We start from the raw sequence: 21062 nt of genomic DNA on the forward strand, positions 1-21062 counted from the left end.
ATACCCCATGACCCAACCCCCAAGATTAACACGGTCCAAAAAAAAAAAATGGTGCAAAAAAAGATTTTTTTTGTCACCTTACACAACAAAAAGTTTAATAGCAAGCGATCAAAAAGTCAAATAGCCCCCAAAATAGTGCCAATAAAACCGTCCTCTCATCCCGCAAAAAATGAGCCCCCACATAAGATAATCGGCTAAAAAACAAAAAAAAAATGACTCCTAAACTTTAGAGATACAAAAAAAATATTTTTGGTATCAAAAAGGATAATATAGTCTAAAACCTAAATAATTGTAAAAAAAGTTAACTTATTAGGTCTCGCCGCGTCTGCAAGAATCTCCTCTATAAAAAATACCCCATGACCTAACCCCCCAGATTAACACGGTCAAAAAAAAAAATTTAAACCGGTTCCAAAACCGCTATTTCAATCCGTTTTTTCCGGTAACAAAGCAAGGGTTAACAACCAAACAAAACTTTATATTTATTACCCTGATACTGAAGTTTACAGAAACGCCACATTTGTGGTTGTAAACTGCTGTATCAGTAAAAGGGAGGCCGCAAAAGGAAAGGACCGACATGGTTTCTGTAAGGCTGATTTTGATGGCCTTTTTTATTGACACCATGTCCCTTTTGAAGCCCCCCTAGAGTAAAAACTCCCTAAAAGTGACCCCATCTAAGAAACTACACCCCTCAAGGTATTCAAAACTGATTTTACAAACTTTATTAACCCTTTAGGTGTTCCTCAACAGTTAATGGTAAATGGAGATAAAATTTCAGAATTTCAATTTTTGGTAACCTTGCCTCACAAAAATGTAATATAGAGCAACCAAAAATTATATGTACCCTAAAAATAGTCCAAAAAAAAACGCCACCTTATCCCGTAGTTTCCAAAATGAGGTCACTTTTAGGGAGATTCTACTCCAGGGGTGCATCAGGGAGGTTGAAACAGGACACGGTGTAAATAAACGGATCCATAAAAATCAGCCCTCCAAAAACCACATGGCGCTCCGTTCCCTCTACGCCCCGCCGTGTGGCCGTACAGTAGTGTACGACCACATATGGGGTGTTTCTGTAAATGGCAGAGTCAAGGCAATGAAGATACAGTCTTGTTTGGCTGTTAACCCTTGCTTTGTTAGTGGAAAAGATGGGTTAAAATGGAAAATTTGGCAAAAAAATGAAATTATCAAATTTCATCCCCATTTGCCAATAACTCTTGTGCAACACCTAAAGGGTTAACGACGTTTGTAAAATCAGTTTTGAATACCTTGAGGGGTGTAGTTTCTTAGATACACTTTTAGGGAGTTTCTACTCTAGGGGTGCATCAGGGGGGCTTCAAATGGGACATGGTGTAAATAATCCAGTCCAGCAAAATCTGCCTTCCAAAAACCATATGGTGCACCTTTCCCTCTACGCCCTACTGTGTGGCTGTACAGTAGTGTACGACCACATATGGGGTGTTTCTGTAAACGGCAGAGTCAGGGCAATAAAGATACAGTCTTGTTTGGCTGTTAACCCTTGCTTTGTTAGTGGAAAAAATGGGTTAAAATGGAAAATTTGGCAAAAAAATGAAATTCTCAAATTTCATCCCCATTTGCCAATAACTGTTGTGCAACACCTAAAGGGTTAACGAAGTTTGTAAAATCAGTTTTGAATACCTTGAGGGGTGTAGTTTCTAGAATGGGGTGGTTTCTATTATGTAAGCCTCGCAAAGTGACTTCAGACCTGTACTGGTCCCTAAAAATTGGGTTTTTGAACATTTCTGAAAAATTTCAAGATTTGCTTCTAAACTTCTAAGCCTTGTAACATCCCCAAAAAATAAAATATCATTCCCAAAATGATCCAAACATGAAGTAGACATATGGGGAATGTAAAGTAATAACTATTTTTGGAGACATTACTATGTGTTATAGAAGTAGAGAAATTGAAACTTTGAAATTTGCAATTTTTTGCAAATTTTTGCTAAATTTGGTATTTTTTAATAAATAAAAATGATTTTTTTTTTACTTCATTTTACTAGTGTCATGAAGTACAATATGTGACGAAAAAACAATCTCAGAATGGCTTGGATAAGTCAAAGCATTTTAAAGTTATCAGCACTTAAAGTGACACTGGTCAGATTTGCAAAAAATGGCCTGGTCCTTAAGGTGAAATAAGGCTGTGTCCTTAAGGAGTTAAAATTAATTAAAATTAATGCTGTAGATCGTATATGTTATGAACTCATGTTTAAAAAGTAACAGTTTTTTAATTAATGAATAGTACAGGTGAACACAAGGAACTTTGTAATATATCTTATCAGAGAAAGATGCTTCCTTCTCCTATTAGGGTCCTTTCCCCTAAATGTCAATTCACTGCTTAGATATGTCTTCAGTGAAGACCATTGACGAAGGGCTGCCTGCTGAATGAAGGATCAGATTACATAAAAGTCTATGGAGAGGGGCTGCTTAAGCCACAAGGCAGAAATATTGAGAGACTTGTGATTTGCTGTCTTATTTCACTGCTGGATTCACACCTAAACTGCTCTGTTCTGTAACATGCCTACATTACTCTCTCTCTACATCTGAAGGTGTGCTACAGGCAGTGAGCAGGTATTCCTCTTTATCCTCATTATATAGATATTCCTTGTTACATAAATAGTGTTAGATAGGAAATAGACCAACAGACAGAGATAAATGGATAGATAGATAGATAGATAGATAGATAGATATGAGATAGATAGATAGATAGATAGATAGATAGATAGATAGATAGATAGATATGAGATAGATAGATAGATAGATAGATAGATAGATAGATAGATAGATAGATAGATGGATAGATAGACAATGAGCTAGATAGATAGATATTAGATAGACAGATAGCTAGATAGATCCCCACCCTGGATGTGTCCCCATCCCCCAACCCTACCCAATTATTCCCCACTTGTTTTGGCAATGCTAACAAGTATTTAGTCCTGCCAATAAAGCTGTTTTGATTTGATAGATAGATAGATAGATAGATAGATAGATAGATATGAGATAGATAGAACAAAACTGTACATATATTTTTTTGTATATCACTCGCGTGCAATATTAGCACCAATAATCGCAGACAGAAAGACAGAAAACACAATCTAAGTATTTTTAACTATATTTTAAACCAAAAAAAATCTTCACATAATAAATACATTTTATGCACAATTAAATTGAAATTGACCTCAGAAAGTTATTTACAATATAAATAATTATAAATGGGAACAATTTGCAAGATATGTTGACAGTTTTGCAATGTTTCCTACATGAAATTCCAAAAGGATAGTTCAAGTTACAGATAATATTATACAATGTCACTAGAAATATACATTGCAAGGCATGTCTGATCAGACATTTGAGGCTGAGCATCGGACCTCATAGATTTTTCAATGTTATTTAAGGGCACCAGATAATAGCTATCATAACTGGCCTTCATCTTCTAATATCAGACAGCACTCTATTCACAACATAAACACACCTTTGATTTTAAAGTGCAGTCTCCACTGTTTTGGAAAAAACATTTATATCGTTTTAAACTGTAATAAAACTGTATGTAATTTTTTTTCGCAAAGGTTTTTGTCTCCAAAAAAAGAATATACATATATATGATGTTGTCAGCAATGGAAAAGATACAGATTAACATAGAATAAACACATATCTATGTTGGAAGGTGCATCATAAAATATTATTATATAATAAAACTATGCACGTTATTTGTTTTATCTGAAAGGCAAATATTTGTAATATTTTGTTTACTATAAGTCAACCTTATACCATTAGTATTGTAGGTAGTATTTTTATACCCTGGAAAGCTGAGATTGATATTAATAACTAGGCCCATAAACATAGTGGAAGATTTTTATATTTGAATACAATATACACAGCATAATGTATATATGGGTTCTACTGCAATGAATGGAAAAAATATATTTTGTTTTCTCATGATTGATTGATGCGTCTTATCAACATCCTATTTTGCAGTATCCTATAGTAAGAAAAATCATTATTTTTTTTAACACATGCGGTACTCTAAAAGCAAACCATGAACCGTATTCCTCCCTATAGAATATAAATGCAATACCAATTGCAATTATGTTTGTAAGTAAAATTTAAATGTAAAAAACTAAACTTTTAAATGTTATTAAAATGATAATAATTTTATTTAAGGTAAATTTCCTTGTTTGCGTTACAATTTTGTAGAGGGGGCAGTGTATCATTTCAGAGAAAGAGAGGTGTTTTAAAGGTAACCTGGTGAAAAGCAGTTATTTTTTACTCTGAAATGCTGTGATGTTTCAGAGAAAACATAGTTTAAAAACAAACGGGGAGGAGTCATCTGGGCTGCTCACCCCCTGTGTTGGTTAGACCGACAGGTCTCTCCCTACGTACAAACAGGGAAAAAACTGTCAATTAAACCAAGCTGGACAAAGTGAAATTAGAGCGGAGCCTCCCATATCATTCTTCTCCCCATTCTTAGCTCATTTTTAAGTTATGGGGAAATTTACAGGGGTTTTCAACTTTTTGGGGTGAGTTGCACAAAAAATTTCTGGCTTTTTGAACCCTGCACCATCCAGTGCAACCTAAAGAGGTGGAGTGAAAATCTGGTCAGGATTATCACATTTATGAAGTGCGCCTTTAAAAAAAAAAAAAAAAAAAGTCACAAAAATGTCTCAACTCCATGGCAGGCATCCCCCAGACATACTTTCACCAAAATTGGTGCAAGTACTTTGTACTTGCTCCAAATGTACAGTATAATTACCATGCACCCTATTTATATATTTGTTGCAGATGTGCATAGTAACTCAAGTCCAATAAATCCACCCATATAATTTCTCTGAAATGGCACAGGGAGTCTGTTTGTAATGAGGGAGTCTGTTTGCGTCTCATGTTGCCTGTAGTTCGAGCAGCACAAACCTCCTGAAAGGTTCCTTTTAATATAAAAAAAACTGAATAATAGTTATTAGTCAGTTCATTAGTATTGATTTTATCTTTTATTCATTTTTGTAAAGCTGATCTAATCTAAGTAACAACATTTCATCAGCTTCAATGGTTTAATCCATCCTTGGTGAACAGTTGTATTTGTATCACCCACAGAGGAAGGAAACTGCACTGATTACTGTAGCTCCATCAAGACATCTCTCAGTCAGAAAAAAAAAAGAACCTTAAAAAGCTTGAGCCTAGCCTAACAGTGATAGTAATTATGCAGACTGTTCTGTGAAATCATTGCTCAGTTCAGGGAAATTCACTTTTGGAAGTCCATTGAAGATGAATGATATATAGTTGATGGACCCTCCTATATGCAATCCTAGAATGACCTAAATTTTCTGTCCACATGCTGCAATGGAAACTAATGTAGCAGATGTTCAAATCATGTAGTCAACTTCCCCAAACTAGTCAATAAGATTGTTCTTAAACTAAAGCAATTCTTTTTGACGAAACTTTAATATTACAAGTATAACTGCCAGGTCCATCAATCTGCTGTGGTGAAAGATATGAACTGTTTTCATGAAAAATCTTATAGAATATATTTCAAGCTAGAAGAAATTGAAGTTATAAATTGGAACCAACCTTTTGGAGAACTTATGGAAATTAAATAAAACATTTGAATACCAAAAATGCCAGATAAATATTCCAATACTTATAGTAACAACCTAAAATCTAGTTAATGTGGTGAACCCTATTTACCAATAATGGAAACAAATATAATTTCTCTCTTTTATGATTTCTTGTAAAAGTTATGCTGCAATATATGAATTCCATACATACAACTGTGTGATATATGTACTCAGGATAATGTGGTTGTTGAAAACAATGTAATTCAAACAAAAGAAATTTGCAGAATTTTTAGAGTAGCAGAAGTAGCTTGGTTGATAAGATATATTAGAGATGCAAGTACTCTTAAAATTAGGAAATCCAGGATATATATAAAAAAAAAAAAAGGTAATAAACATATGTTGGTTGTGTTTACTTATAATACGGTTAATATATATTCATTCTGGGCACAAACTCTACTGCACTGACTGAGTTACTATGATGTGATTAAGGAGTTGTTGAAACTAGCAATGTGTATATAGTATATGTGAAAAGTGCTCTTCAAGTAACTAGAAGACAGAAAATGTAATGCAGGTTAAACAAATGTATTACTGTGCTGAAAAGTAAGTAATTCTGGTTTTGCAATCACAGACATACAAAAATGTGTGCATTTGTGCCTGTGTATACATAAAGTTGTACATTCAACTTTTGCTTCAAGTCCTATATGCATAGTTTCAGGGATTTTTCTTTATTTTTTATTTCACCTATTTATTTTTTTATTTTTTTTGAAAATTTATTTATTTACATGCAAGTGTAATTAGCAAAATGTTTTAGCCTATAACACTGTATAGCAAAAAGTACTGTGTTTGCCGGAAGAAGCTATGTGATGTTAAATGTGTTTGCGCTAAAAAATTAAAAAATTATAGCAGTGACACCTTTATTGGCTAACAGAAATAATTTTGTCTTTTTTAATGCAAAAGTATTTAACATCACAGAGCCTGTAACACTGAAATTCCTATATTTTGTTTTGCAAGACTGCACAACTGGTTACCATAGACATGTGGTATGTAAAGTAAAAGTCCTCTGAGCTTCATTATTTCAGCCAAAATGTCATAATAAATTTTTACAAATACAAAAGCCAAGCCTAGTCTCCCCTGCTGTTACATCCAGTGTGCCGTAATTCATAAGATGCTGGCAATAATGACATGAAAAAGGTTTTTTTTTTTCTCTGTAAAGGGTACAAAGCATAAGATGCATCATATTAAATATCAACTCCCATTTGTGATTATTACTGATGTACCCTTGTGCACTTGTGCTGGGTCCTGTTGCATTCGTAAATGAGAAGTCACATCAAAATGGGATCCACTGCAGCCCAGTGAATAGTTTCTGATAGATTCTGTATCATATAGGTGCTCAAGAGCATATCCAGTAAATGTGTAAGCATGTTTATCAAAATAAGGACGGTGGGCATTGTAGTAGTTTGGTGAGGTGGAATGGTCCACTGTTTGTTGAGGAGACACATTTGTATGTAAATAGTCCTTAGTTACTCCAGCTTTGGAAATTCTCTCAGAATTTGGACTGCTGATTCTGGATAGGGTGGTAGGGCTGTTTTCATATTCATTGTCTCTTGGACTCAACATTTTACCATCCCTTTGCTGTAGATGGTCACAAGGAGAGGTATTGGAGACAGCTGGGCCACGACACACAACTCCAGTTAACTGGGATTGTTGGTAATTGACAAAGCAAATAGAATTTCTTTTTGCTGCTCCGTTGATAGGAGTTAGTTGATCTGGACTAGACTTACGTAGCTGTAACCTATTTTCCTCTTCTTTTATCATTTGTTGAGTTGCACGGATTAGTGTTTCAATTTTACTTGGTTCATGATGACTATTTTGATATTGCTCAGAACGATAACGATCCCCTGATTCACTTGCAGAACCAGGATCAGGAGAACTGACAACACTGTCTTCATCCCAATGATTTCTTCCTGAATAAGGAAGAGAAACAACAGTCAGTTCTGTAACATTTCAGAACATCTTTATAAATAATATTTTGTGTATCAAAATACAACAGCAAGGAAACCCAACGTAATTCATACTTCATAAAGTGTACCTCCAGTTATAAATGTAAATTGATTTGCTGCAGTATTTACTATAACCTTTAACTTTAGCTTGTAGATCATTAGAAGCACCCATGGTGCACATTCCTACAACGGACAGTAAAGCTCCAGTAGCAGAGCTCTGTGCTTTGTTTCCCAGGCATTCATAACCAGAAGTAAGCCTCATTGTACTGCTGCTGTTGTAATCAATATGAGCTTTGCGGCAGAGACTTCCTACCATCTACAGATTCCTAGAAGAAAATATACAAAAGTCTGCTGTTGAAACTACTCAATTCCAGGAGGGTGCTGTTGGAGCTTAGAAAGGAGTTAAGGTTTATAGTAAGCACTGCAGCAAATTATTTTACATATATGACTGGAGGTACATTCTAATATAGGGTCACTTAATGATATATTTCTGTTCTATATAATATGTCACAAATAGTTCCAAAATTAAAGAAAAAAATCTGAAATAAATATTAATATCTATTATTTTCCAAGTAAGGAAGCCACTAGCAATATATTGCATTGAAAAGTAAGCATGTTTCATTTTAAAATGTTAAATGCTTCTTTAGGTTAATATTGTATATTATTCTATTACATCTGTATGTTAACTTTCATCCAAATAAAGTAAATTTCCTTACCATGCACTCTGTGACCAGAAGTTATATGTGGTACTGAGTTTTCATATCCATCTCTGCTTTCAGGAGATGACTTGGGCACAGTAAGGGTTGATCGAGAACCCCACCAATTCTCTCTTCCAGCTTGTGGACTTCCTAGAAAGTATCTACCAGCTTCACATCTGCCACTTTCACAAGACTGACTATGATGATGCCTTTCATCACTAAATCTTGAATGGTCAAGGGTAAATCCAAAACACAAAGCACTTCGATCAGGATACTGTCTATATGCACATGAGGCATCATGTTGCTGGGAGTTTGGCCTTTCTACTGGGTCTAGAAGTTGTGGTGAAGCTGTGTCTGTTAATGGACTGCCACCCCATTGACTGTCATGATCTGATTCTGATCTCTCCGTGTGGAATCCAGAATACTGCAAAATATTACAAATGCATTTCTAAATATTAAACCATACCATGTAATTTTTTTTCAGTAGAAAAAAGTAGCTGTTTGATACAGAAAACAATTACTAGATTTTAATTACGATAAGTTAACTAACAGCCATAATAGTCATATGGCTATACTAAAATTTGTGCATTTTTTAGGCTTTAATGTGTTTCCCTAGACATAAACTTCTGATTTGTGCTATTAGTTAGTGTTCAATAACTGGCCTTTTTAAGGCCTTGTTCACTACTAGAAAAATGGATTCTTGAACAGAAACTGAACAAACCACAGGACTTTATTATAGTCACTGGGATCTGTTTGGCTCTGCTTGGGTCAGTTATGTGCCGAGTTGAGCGAACCTGGTTTGGGGTTTAAGTGAATTACTTGATGGATTCCATTCTCATGGAATCCATAACGTAATTCAATGCTGGCATGCCGTCACAACACAAGGGAGCTGGCCATACACTTATATTATGCGGCAAGCCGGCATTGAATTACGTGATGGATTCTGTGAGAACGGAATCCATCATGTCATTCCCTTAAACCCGGAACTCGAACCTGCGGTTCGATCAACTCTGATTATTTTCATTGTTTTGCTCCTGTATAAAATCAGAACAGAAATAAAACGCTCAAGTGTGAAAGAGGCCTAAATCATATCTCATGTAAACCCATCTCTTCAATCAATGTAGAAGGCATAAGCGCAACTGTTGAACATGCAGCACATAAAGTACAGTTGCAAGAAAAAGTATGTGAAGCCTTTGGAATGATAAAGATTTCTGCACAAATTGGTCATAAAATGTGATCTGATCTTCATCTAAGTCACAACAATAGACAATCACAGTGTGCTTAAACTAATAACAAACAAAGAATTAAATGTTACCATGTTTTTATTGAATACACCATGTAAACATTCACAGTGCAGGTGGAAAAAGTATGTGAACCCCTAGACTAATGACATCTCCAAAAGCTAATTGGAGTGAGGTGTCAGCCAACTGGAGTCCAATCAATGAGATGAGATTGGAGGTGTTGGTTAAAGCTGCCCTGCCCTATAAAAAACACACACCAGTTCTGGGTTTGCTTTTCACAAGAAGCATTGCCTGATGTGAATGATGCCTCGCACAAAAGAGCTCCCAGAAGACCTACGATTATGAATTGTTGACTTGCATAAAGCTGGAAAGGGTTATAAAAGTATCTCCAAAAGCCTTGCTGTTCATCAGTCCATGGTAAGACAAATTGTCTATAAATGGAGAAAGTTCAGCACTGCTGCTACTCTATCTAGGAGTGGCCATCCTGTAAAGATGACTGCAAGAGCACAGTGCAGACTGCTCAATGAGGTGAAGAAGAATCGTAGAGTGTCAGCTAAAGACTTACAAAAGTCTCTGGCATATGCTAACATCCCTGTTAGTGAATCTACGATACATAAAACACTAAACAAGAATGGATTTCATGGGAGGATACCACAGAGGAAGCCACTGCTGTCCAAATAAAACATTGCTGCATGTTTACAGTTTGCACAAGAGCACCTGTATGTTCCACAGCAGTACTGGCAAAATATTCTGTGGACAGATGAAACCAAAGTTGAGTTGTTTGGAAGAAACACACAACACAATGTGTGGAGAAAAAGAGGCAAAGCATTACCAACATCAAAATCTCTTCCCAACTGTGAAGTATAGTGGTGGGGGCATCATGGTTGGGGGCTGCTTTGCTGTGTCAGGGCCTGGACACAGATTGCTATCATCGAAGGAAAAATTAATTCCCAAGTTTATCAAGACATTTTGCAGGAGAACTTAAGGCCATCTGTCCACCAGCTGAAGCTCAAAAGAAGATGGGTGTTGCAACAGGACAACGACCCAAAGGCAGTAAATCAACAACATAATGGCTTAAACAGAAGCAAATACGCCTTCTGGAGTGGCCCAGTCAGAGTCCTGACCTCAACCCGATTGAGATGCTGTGGCATGACCTCAAGAAAGCGATTCGCACCAGACATCCCAAGAATATTGCTGAACTGAAACAGTTCTGTAAAGAGGAATGGTAAAGAATTACTCCTGACCGTTGTGCACGTCTGATCTGCAACTACAGGAAACGTTTGGTTGAAGTTATTGCTGCCAAAGGAGGTTCAACCAGTTATTAAATCCAAGGGTTCACATACTTTTTCCACCTGCACTGTGAATGTTTACATGGTGTGTTCAATAAACACATGGTAACATTTAATTCTTTGTGTGTTATTAGTTTAAGCAGACTGTGATTGTCTATTGTTGTGACTTAGATAAAGATCAGATCACATTTTATGACCAATTTGTGCAGAAATCCATATCATTCCAAAGGGTTCACATACTTTTTCTTGCAACTGTATGTAAGCTATACTCTTCTGTCGGTTAATAATATACATAACCTGAATGCTTTATCTATTTTCTATATATTATTCATCTACACTCATATTGCTCTTGAAAAGGAGACCAATTTAGCATTGTGGTTTCAGTTGACTAATCACCATTATGACACTCACAGAGATATTATTTAATTCTTATACTAGACATGTCAACTAAAGAGGTTGATCACTTCAGCAAAATGCATTTATCATGTAGAGAAAGTTAATACAAGGCACTTAATAATGTATTGTGATTGTTCATATTACCTTCTTTGCTGGCTTGATTCATTTTTCCATCACATTATACACTGCTCATATCCAAGGGCTACAACCACCCTGCAATCCAGCAGTGGTAGTCATGCTTGTACACTATAGGAAAAAGCGCCAGCCTCTCTTGTGGCCGGGACCGTGTAAGCGAGCATAGGACGGCTCTTTTTCCTCTAGTGTGCAAGCATGGCCAACACAGCAGGATTTCAGGGTGGTTGTAAGCCCTGCAAATGGGTAGTGTATAATGTGATGGAAAAATGAATCAAGACAATACATTAATAAGTGCCTAGTATTAACTTTGTCTACATGAAAAATGCTACTTGCTGAAGTAAAAAAAACATCTTAAAGGGGTATTCCCATCAGAGACAATGGGGGTATATCACTAGGATATGCCCCCATTGTCTGATAGGTGTGGGTCCAACCTCTGGGACCTGCACCTACAACGAGAACGTAGCGGGGAGAGTTCTGGCTGGAGGACCCCAGGTTTCCCAGGGTCCGGCCACCACCAAGCTCTGCTCCCCGCTGCTCCCATACAAGTGAACGGGACTGCACCATGCATGCGCAGCCCCCGCTCCCATTGATTTCTATGGGGCCTATGGAAATAGCCGGGCCAGCGCTTGGCTATTTTTGGCGGCCCCATAGAAATGAATGGAGGGTGGCTGCGCATGCACAGTGTGCCCTCCACTACTTTCACCGCTCCGTTCTCCCTGTGGGTGCGGGTACCAGAGGTGGGACCTGCACCTATCAGACAATGAGGGCATATCCTAGCGATATGCCCCTATTGTCTGTGATGGCAAAACCCCTTTACATTACATTTTACTATTACTATAATTTTTATATTGATGGTATAAAATACAAACAACATTGTCTTAAATATTTCTTGTAAAAGATATTCCAATATTTCTAGTAAAAAAAAGTGTATAAAATAGGGACTACAAAACTATTATGACTTCCTTTAGAATTATAAATGAAATCCGCCAGAAACTGTATAAGTGATAATACTAAACAGCAGAGAAGTATTAGCAAAGCATGATAAAATATCCTATATAGCTAAATAAATTGTAAAGAATAATTAAGAAACAGAAACTGACAATAATACATGTTCTAAAAACAGAAATGAAACCAAGTTTATTCCTTATATCTTTCATAGAAATAGATCACAGTTATTGGGGTAGTTAATCTTTAAAGTGCACCTAAACCTTAGGGTAAACGTTATCAAAACCTATTCTACATGTGGAGGAAATAATATTTACTTCAAATAATATTTTATAATATTGGCTTTTCCTAGAGAAATAGGCGCATCAAGTTCAGGTGATTATTGCGCATTACAATTTGTATTTTCGTGCACCTCTGTGTATGAGTGTACAGGCCGGAGCATACATCACTCCTCCTGGCTGCCCCAGCGTTGCTTTCCTAAAGTCTGACATAGATGGGCTATGTCATGCTTTAGCAGAGCGGGCAGAAGAAGGGAAGCAATGCGCTATGGAGCTCAACTCCACTCTGCTAATAGCCTGTACCAATGTGAAATGCAGGGCAGGAGCTCCATAACACATCACTCCCTTGCCTGTGCCCACTCTGCTAGCCTGACATAGCCCATCAAATCCAGGCTTTAGGAGAGCAGAGCTGATACAGGCAGGAGGAGCAGTGTATGCTCTGGCCAGTACAGCACTCAGTGCAGCCCCAGAGGAATCCATATGCCTATACACAGTGGAGAATGGATTCTAAAGCACAATAGGCACCTGAAATCTTGTTGCCTATTTCACTAGAAAAAGTTAAAAAATAAAGTATATAACAATAATAAATTTACCCGAAATTTTAGATACTGTTTTAACAATTCTACAATGTGAAAAGTAAGAAATAACACTGCATTATCAGGGATTATACAAACAGCACTTAAATTCTTGATACTAATGTGTACCTCAAGAAAATGCCACAGATGTCTTATACTCTGGCCAGATGATGGCTATTAAATCACTTTTATCTTATGGTTTGCCTAAGTAAACCTGAAGGTTAAAATATGTTTTTGCATTGACTATTATAGCCTGACACAGATGGAAGAAGCCCTCGCTACAGTAACATAATATAACCATTAAAATAAAATACAAAATGTGATCTTATTGAACATAACTAAAGTGCAGTATTAGAAAATGTGTGAAAACTAAAGGCACATGGCTCAGTGAATATGTATGCCCAGCAACTACCCTTTTCATTTTCATAATACATTTTTATGCCAATCACATATTTTGTAGACCAGTATAGGGTTGTTGCAATACCAAAATTTTGATTCGATTTCGATACCATAAAAAAGTATTGCGACTCGATACCACGCGAAAAAATAAAACATCAAAAAAAGCAGTGTGGATTCCGCATTTTAAAAAATGTTGAATCGTGCAGTTTTTAGTTATTTATTTTTTTGCTGTTCTGGCGTTCACCGCATGGGAGATTTTTTAAATATTTTAATAGTTTGGACTTTTCTGATATGGCGATGTGTTTATTTATTTATTGTTTATAAATTTTATATGTAAAATTGGGAAAGGGGGTGATTTATACTTAATAATTTGGAGGGTTTTTTAAACTTTTTTTTACTGTTTATTTAATAACTATTTCCCCCTTTAGGGGGCAAGGGATCTTTTCATCCCTTGTGCTATTCACCCTGATAGATCTCTATTAGGGTGAATAGGAATTCACACTGTCCCTGCTGGCCTGTGCTCTGTGCACACAGCAGCAGGGAGCTTACCATGGCAGCCAGGGCTTCAGTAGCGTCCTAGCTGCCATGGTAACCGATCGGAGCCCCAGGATTACACTGCTGGAGCTCCGATCAGAAGCTGCCACTGCCACCAATAAGGAGGGGACCCTGTGGCCACTGCTACTAGTGATTTTAATAAGGGAGGGTTGAGGGGCGCACTGCACCACCAATGATTTCAATACTGGGGGGGGGGCGCACTGCGCGACCAATGATATTTAATCTTTAATACAGGTGCCAGCAGCAGAATTACATAGCTGGGAGCTGCGATCAGTGGCAGTAAACCCCTTAGGTGCCGCACCTAAGGGGTTAACTGACGCTGATCGCGGCTATGTGATTCTGCTGCCGGCACCTGTATTTGTATTAAACGAGGGAACCTGTCACCTAAAAACGCCTCCCAAACCACCAGCATTGCCTTAAAGTAGCCAGCAGTATGTTTCTAAAGATCCTTTTATTCCTCCAGCCAGATGCACAAAAATCTTGAAAAACTAACTTTAATCCCCTGCATGCGCTATGTAACAGCAGAGTTTGATGTCAAAGGGGCAGTGGCCTACTCACTTTAAGTTAGGATAACCACACCCCCTTTCCCTGCCCCTTCAGCTCTGATTGACAGCCGCGCACGTGAACGTCTGACGCACACTCACACCCGGGAGCCTGAGAATTGAGCCGCTGAAAACTACCTTACAGCGGTATACAGCAATGTGCAGGCACGTTAATAGAAACGTGAGGGCTCATGTGTCAGACTTCGGCCGGCTTTGCTGTACAGCCGAAAACTAGTGGCTGTCTGACAATTAAAAGCAAAGGGGCAGGGAAAGTGGGCATGGTTATCTTGACTTGAAGCGAGGAGGCCGCTGCCCCCTTGACTTCAAACTCTGCTGTTACATAGCGCATGCAGAGGATTAAAGTTAGTTTTTCAAGGTTTTGGTGCATCTGGCCGGAGCAAGAAAAGGATCTTTAGAAACATACTGCTGGTTACTTTAAGGTAATGCTGGTGGTTTGGAAGGCGTTTTTTAGGTGACAGGTTCCCTTTAACTTTCATTGGTGGTGCAGTGCGCCCACCCCTCCTCCGCCACTCTCTCTTCTTATTGGCAGCAGCGGCACAGGGGGAGGGAGAGAGTGACTCAATCTCCCCAGTGCTGCTGAGGGAACATGAGCACGCTGACAGCAGCGTGCTCATGTTCTGTGATGCTAGGCTGTGCAGTAGCGCAGCCTAGTATCGATAAAAAGCAAACAAAAGTATTGATTGGGTATCGATATTTCGATGCCTGCAACAACCCTAGACCAGTATCAGTATGGTGGTAATATTGAGATCCTATGTGGTCATGGCATAGCATTATTATTTGGCCTTTATATAGTGTTATTATTGATATTGTTGGTCTTAGTATACTTAGGACCATGGTTCTACAAAAATGGGCATATCCACAGGTTAAGGGGTGCAGTACTTGGCTTGCCCTGGGTACTGGAAACCTACACTATGTCACTAAGTGGCACTATCCAGCAAGCTCATCATGTTAGATGACACTACCATCTTGACTGACAAGATCCCCTCCAGTCTGCTGCGAATCTCAGAGAGAGGCTTAAAAATTCTGGTCACAGAGGGGGGTACGATAAGAGGAAGAAACAGATGAGCCAGGGCCCAGGCAAAGTTCATTTCTTCCCCATTAATGAAATAAAATTAGTACTTAAATAATTTGTACAGAAAAATCAGCTCCTGAGTACACTGAGAAGAGAGTCTGAGGCGAAAACAGGAGCTGTAAACCCTTAATTCATTTGGAATAACAAACATCAATGAATTACTCGCCATCTCCTGTTTTGAAGCTGGTAGCTCCAACAGGGAGGGTTTATACACTCACCTAAAGAATTATTAGGAACACCATACTAATACGGTGTTGGACCCCCTTTTGCCTTCAGAACTGCCTTAATTCTACATGGCATTGATTCAACAAGGTGCTGATAGCATTCTTTAGAAATGTTGGCCCATATTGATAGGATAGCATCTTGCAGTTGATGGAGATTTGAGGGATGCACATCCAGGGCACGAAGCTCCCGTTTCACCACATCCCAAAGATGCTCTATTGGGTTGAGATCTGGTGACTGTGGGGGCCATTTTAGTACAGTGAACTCATTGTCATGTTCAAGAAACCAATTTGAAATGATTCGAGCTTTGTGACATGGTGCATTATCCTGCTGGAAGTAGCCATCAGAGGATGGATACATGTTCTCATTCTGTTTACGCCAAATTCGGACTCTACCATTTGAATGTCTCGGCAGAAATCGAGACTCATCAGACCAGGCAACATTTTCCAGTCTTAAACAGTCCAATTTTGGTGAGCTTGTGCAAATTGTAGCCTGTTTTTCCTATTTGTAGTGGAGATGAGTGGTACCCGGTGGGGTCTTCTGCTGTTGTAGCCCATCCGCCTCAAGGTTGTGCGTGTTGTGGTTTCACAAATGCTTTGCTGCATACCTCGGTTGTAACGAGTGGTTATTTCAGTCAACGTTGCTCTTCTATCAGCTTGAATCAGTCGGCCCATTCTCCTCTGACCTCTAGCATCCACAATGCATTTTTGCCCACAGGACTGCCGCATACTGGATGTTTTTCCCTTTTCACACCATTCTTTGTAAACCCTAGAAATGGTTGTGCGTGAAAATCCTAGTAACTGAGCAGATTGTGAAATACTCAGACCGGCCCGTCTGGCACCAACAACCATGCCATGCTCAAAATTGCTTAAATCACCTTTCATTCCCATTCTGACATTCAGTTTGGAGTTCAGGAGATTGTCTTGACCAGGACCACACCCCTAAATGCATTGAAGCAACTGCCATGTGATTGGTTGACTAGATAATTGCATTAATGAGAAATAGAACAGATGTTCCTAATAATTCTTTAGGTGAGTGTATATGAATATACCTATAGGCATAGCACGTAGAACATGTCCTGAGAACTTAGGGACTCCACAATTAGGATGACCAGCCCAGAAGGTATGAACCCCGCTTCTAACTTGGACCACTATGGAATAAAATATTAAAGCCCTCTTCTATCGTAGACAGCCACAGTTAGTAACACTAACCATTACACTTCTGTAAACCACTGGCGTTTTTTTTTTTTTTTTAAGATGCAATATTTTTTTTCTTATCTTCAGTTGTCTTAAACCTACAGTCAGGTGTTTCTTATAGTCAAAAATATATTAAGACCTGGCTGTGTAAAAATATGTTAACATAACAATGGAAATGGAAGTCTAGTAAATGCTACACGGGCGCATGTACTCATCTCTATTGGAAATTTTTTTTCTAATTTTTTGAATAAACTGTGTAGGTCTACTAGAACATACTAGTCATATGGTGTATTTAAAAAGCATTCAAATTATTATATTTGCATTGTGAAAAGTTTTCCTGTAATGTCTTCAGGGATCATGTTTTAACTATTTTTCTCCTCAAAAATACTTTACTTTTCTCCTCAAAAGTACTGTAAGTTGTGCACTGGATTTTATGTCTATAAAGGCTTAATAAATATAACCATAGCGCAACTTATATTAAAGCGAGCCTGTCACATTGAAAATGCATTTAAATCTTTGCTCATTTGGGGGGTTTAGGAGTGCAGTGGTCAGTCTTAATTTGTAAATAACAGTGCTCTCTATATGTACTATCATACATGGAAGGCTGGTGATCAATGAACTGGACCACCCACTGGACTCATAGGGCTTTAAGGAGCAGAAGTTTAGATCAATGAGATAATATTTAGTTCAATATTTTACTACAAAACTATAGATTAAACTGCTCATCTCCTCCTGTTCTATAACATGCTGCCTACAAATTGGACTGCATTTTTTATGTGACAGGTTCCCTTTAATTGTATAAAGTAAAAACATAGAAATGTGTGGGTAATAGCAATCCACCAAGAAAATTTAAACTGACATTAGAGAAAAGATTACCATGAATATCTTGCTAAATATAATTTATGTAATGATTGAAGGTGACATTTGTGGTATATCAGAATATTAATATGAAGTCACAACCTTTGGAAATGAGTATCACATAAAACATATGCTTGAAGTAGAGAACAGTTTATTAAAGACTTATGAAGACATAGTAAGCCTTGTGTAATTATTCCTATAAATGTTTTAAACAAATTTTAACACAAACTCAGAGGCAAATCTAAGATCACTGACTAGATCAGAGATCAGCATCCTCTGGCACTCCAGCTGTTCTGAAACTACAACTCCCAGAATGCTCCATTCACTTCTGTGGGAATCAGAAAGCATGTTGCATGCTGGGAGTTGTAGTTTCCCAGCAGCTGGAGTGCCGAAGGTTGCTGATCCCTGGACTAGATAGAAAGAAAACTACCATGCTCTCTACAATTACATGCATGCATTCGTTAGGATATTCCAGTATAAGCAAACCTTTAAAATATTTTTCACTTGTATAGTTTTTCGCTGAACGCATGTGTAGAGATGTTAAAATTATAAATAATAAGAAATCTAATATTCATTAAATAAATACATACACATAAATAAATTAGACTGTACTGTGTCCAGGTCACAATCATTTCTGTATGTGGTAGGGATGCAAAACTATGTTCAATTCCCTATTTAGAAATAAATAAAAATTTGACGATAGACTTCTCATCGTCCGCAACCTATTGTCATCCTCATAATTCTAAAGTCTGTGTTAAAAGAAAAGACCAATGAAAATGATTTTTACTTAGTGATCTCTCCCCAATTATTTATATCATTCATAAGAAGACCATATTAAGAGACATAATAATAGAAAGTCATGTATAAAGTCATGTTGTATGTACATTTATATTTGAAATATTTAATTATACCGACTTTCATGTGTGTATATCTAGATAGATGACAGTGACCAGATTTCTGAAATGTAGTAAAGTCTAATTTTACCAGTGAAATCATAACATTTGATTAAATGTTCCGCTTCCACTAACTGGTAATTGGAAAGGATCTGCACGGTGCCAATTCTCTAACAAATGGAAACGATTAAGGCCTCATTTTGCACCACTCTTTATCTATATTTGAAGTGACATGTCAGTCTATCATACTGGTTATTCTAATAGTTAAAGAATTTACATGGAAGTCATGCCCTGCAGCGCTCTGCAGTGTATCATTTGTTGGAAAGATAAAAATGAAGATGAAAATTAAACTGTAATGAAGAAGAACATAATTTTCTTTTATTGTTGTTCTGCATTTGTCAATGTGCTGTATGAGTGGAAAGGAGAAGGTATAGACATTTGAGACCAGTTCTGCTAGTATGATTGTAAAATTAGAATTATCTGCTTTAATTATACTGTGCTTAGAAATGTGGTTTAAATGCTTTGAAACTAATACTTAGATAATTTACCATGAGGGGAACTCTCAAAATGCACCCAATTTATCAAACTTTGTAGTTTATTTCATAAACTTGATGTATCTTTAACTATATCTAGAGATAGATGTTAGTCCAATTTTTGTGCCACCTCTTAACTGGAGTTAGAGTATGACAATTTTTTAAACACAATTCTGAAATCTTGCATAAACCTACTTGCCAACTTAACCAAACCCACTTTCAAAAAATGTCGAGAGCAGTGTAAAATCACAGAAAGTGCAACATGTTTTGTACAAAAATAGCATGGGCAAAAAATTTCTATTATATTTTTCACACCAGAAAACTGACATACATGGCTTCATATACTGTCATCACTTTACCCATTTGATATGCTTATATCATAAACAGGAACCTAATCGCGCTTATAATTACAGAGCACAATATGAAAACTTTAAATTCCTCCCCCTTTTAACCCTGTGTAATCTGTGAAGTTTTTCTTTTTCTGACTGTCCCTTCCAACTCATTCTCATTTAAAGTCACATTTGTGTATTTCAGTTGAAATCCCTGTGAAACCATTTGAATGAATTAAGTATTTTCATTCAAACTAATGAAATTGACATCATAGCATCTTGCTGTTTCACGCTCTCTTCTTAGATATGAATCTGATCCTGCAATGAAATATATACTCTACCTAATCTATTTATAACACTTAGTATTTGGCAAGGAAATAAATGTTATACAAATAGACAGCTAACGCCCACCAACATGACCCATTTACTCAGGACGCAATGTTCTCACATTCATTTTCCAGGTGCAGAATGCTGGGTTCAAATTATCATTATAATTTGCATCTATTTTTTTATTCAGTCTAATTTTCTTATTAGACTACTACACAGTCACACGGCCCCTTACAGTGATATGATAATTGATCTTTGTAATTCATTGTGTTCATTAATGGCCATTAATATCAATTCCATGAGTCCTTCTTGCTGTTTTTAAAATGCTTAAAAATTTACATATAAGAAGCTGCATATTGTGGCCAACAGTTAAATATATAAAGGGGTGGTATCTACGAAATAAAATACAATGTTTTCTTGGGTTCTAATTTAAGCCTGAAAGTTGTAAACCACAATAAAAAACGGTACTGTGCTATAGTAAATGAAACTTACCTGAGGATACGGGGATGTCCTGGATTTAGACTTTGTGCTAGGTAGACGGGATTTATTACTCTTCCGATTATCATTTATTACTGGATTAGAATTTGCATAAGAAAATGTTGGTTTTGTTGTGACTTGATCCAAAGATAGCTGAAGCCCTTTGTATTCGGTATCTCTGTTTAAAAATTAATGTATATATTAAGTTTGTTTCAAATCTGTCATACAAAGAAGAACAGTATACATTATGACTGGGCCTTTAAGTCTGGACATATATTAGAGAAGCACACCATAAGTAAGGTGCGGTGCAACTAGGAAAGGGTTCTCCAATCCAATTCGAGTAAGCTGGACATTCAGTGCAAAAGTGGATCAAAATTGTATGTTTTAAATCTTAGGCGAGATATTTGTACATAATTTCCATTGTCTCAGCAAAAAAAAGAAAGAGAACATTCATGGTTTCAAGAATCTTTTCCCAACATTATGATGATGACAAGGTTTCAGTCGTGGTGACCTTTTCAAGTCT

The 21062-nt window shown here is 37.1% G+C and overlaps 1 protein-coding gene across 1 annotated transcript in view; it reads right to left on the reverse strand.

The window, feature by feature from the left end:
- Positions 1–5297: 5297 nt before the first annotated feature.
- The window catches only part of SIM1 (SIM bHLH transcription factor 1), an 86591-nt gene continuing 70826 nt past the window's right edge, over positions 5298–21062 (reverse strand). The window contains exons 10-12 of the mRNA XM_040426835.1: positions 20555–20717; positions 8275–8680; positions 5298–7522 (exon numbers count right to left, since the gene is read on the reverse strand). Of these exons, the coding sequence (XP_040282769.1) occupies positions 6804–7522; positions 8275–8680; positions 20555–20717 (1288 nt within the window). The 3' untranslated portion in view covers positions 5298–6803. The remainder of the gene's footprint in view (positions 7523–8274; positions 8681–20554; positions 20718–21062) is intronic.

This window comes from Bufo bufo, chromosome 4 (assembly GCF_905171765.1).
Source record: "Bufo bufo chromosome 4, aBufBuf1.1, whole genome shotgun sequence".
Taxonomy (NCBI): Eukaryota; Metazoa; Chordata; class Amphibia; order Anura; family Bufonidae; genus Bufo; species Bufo bufo.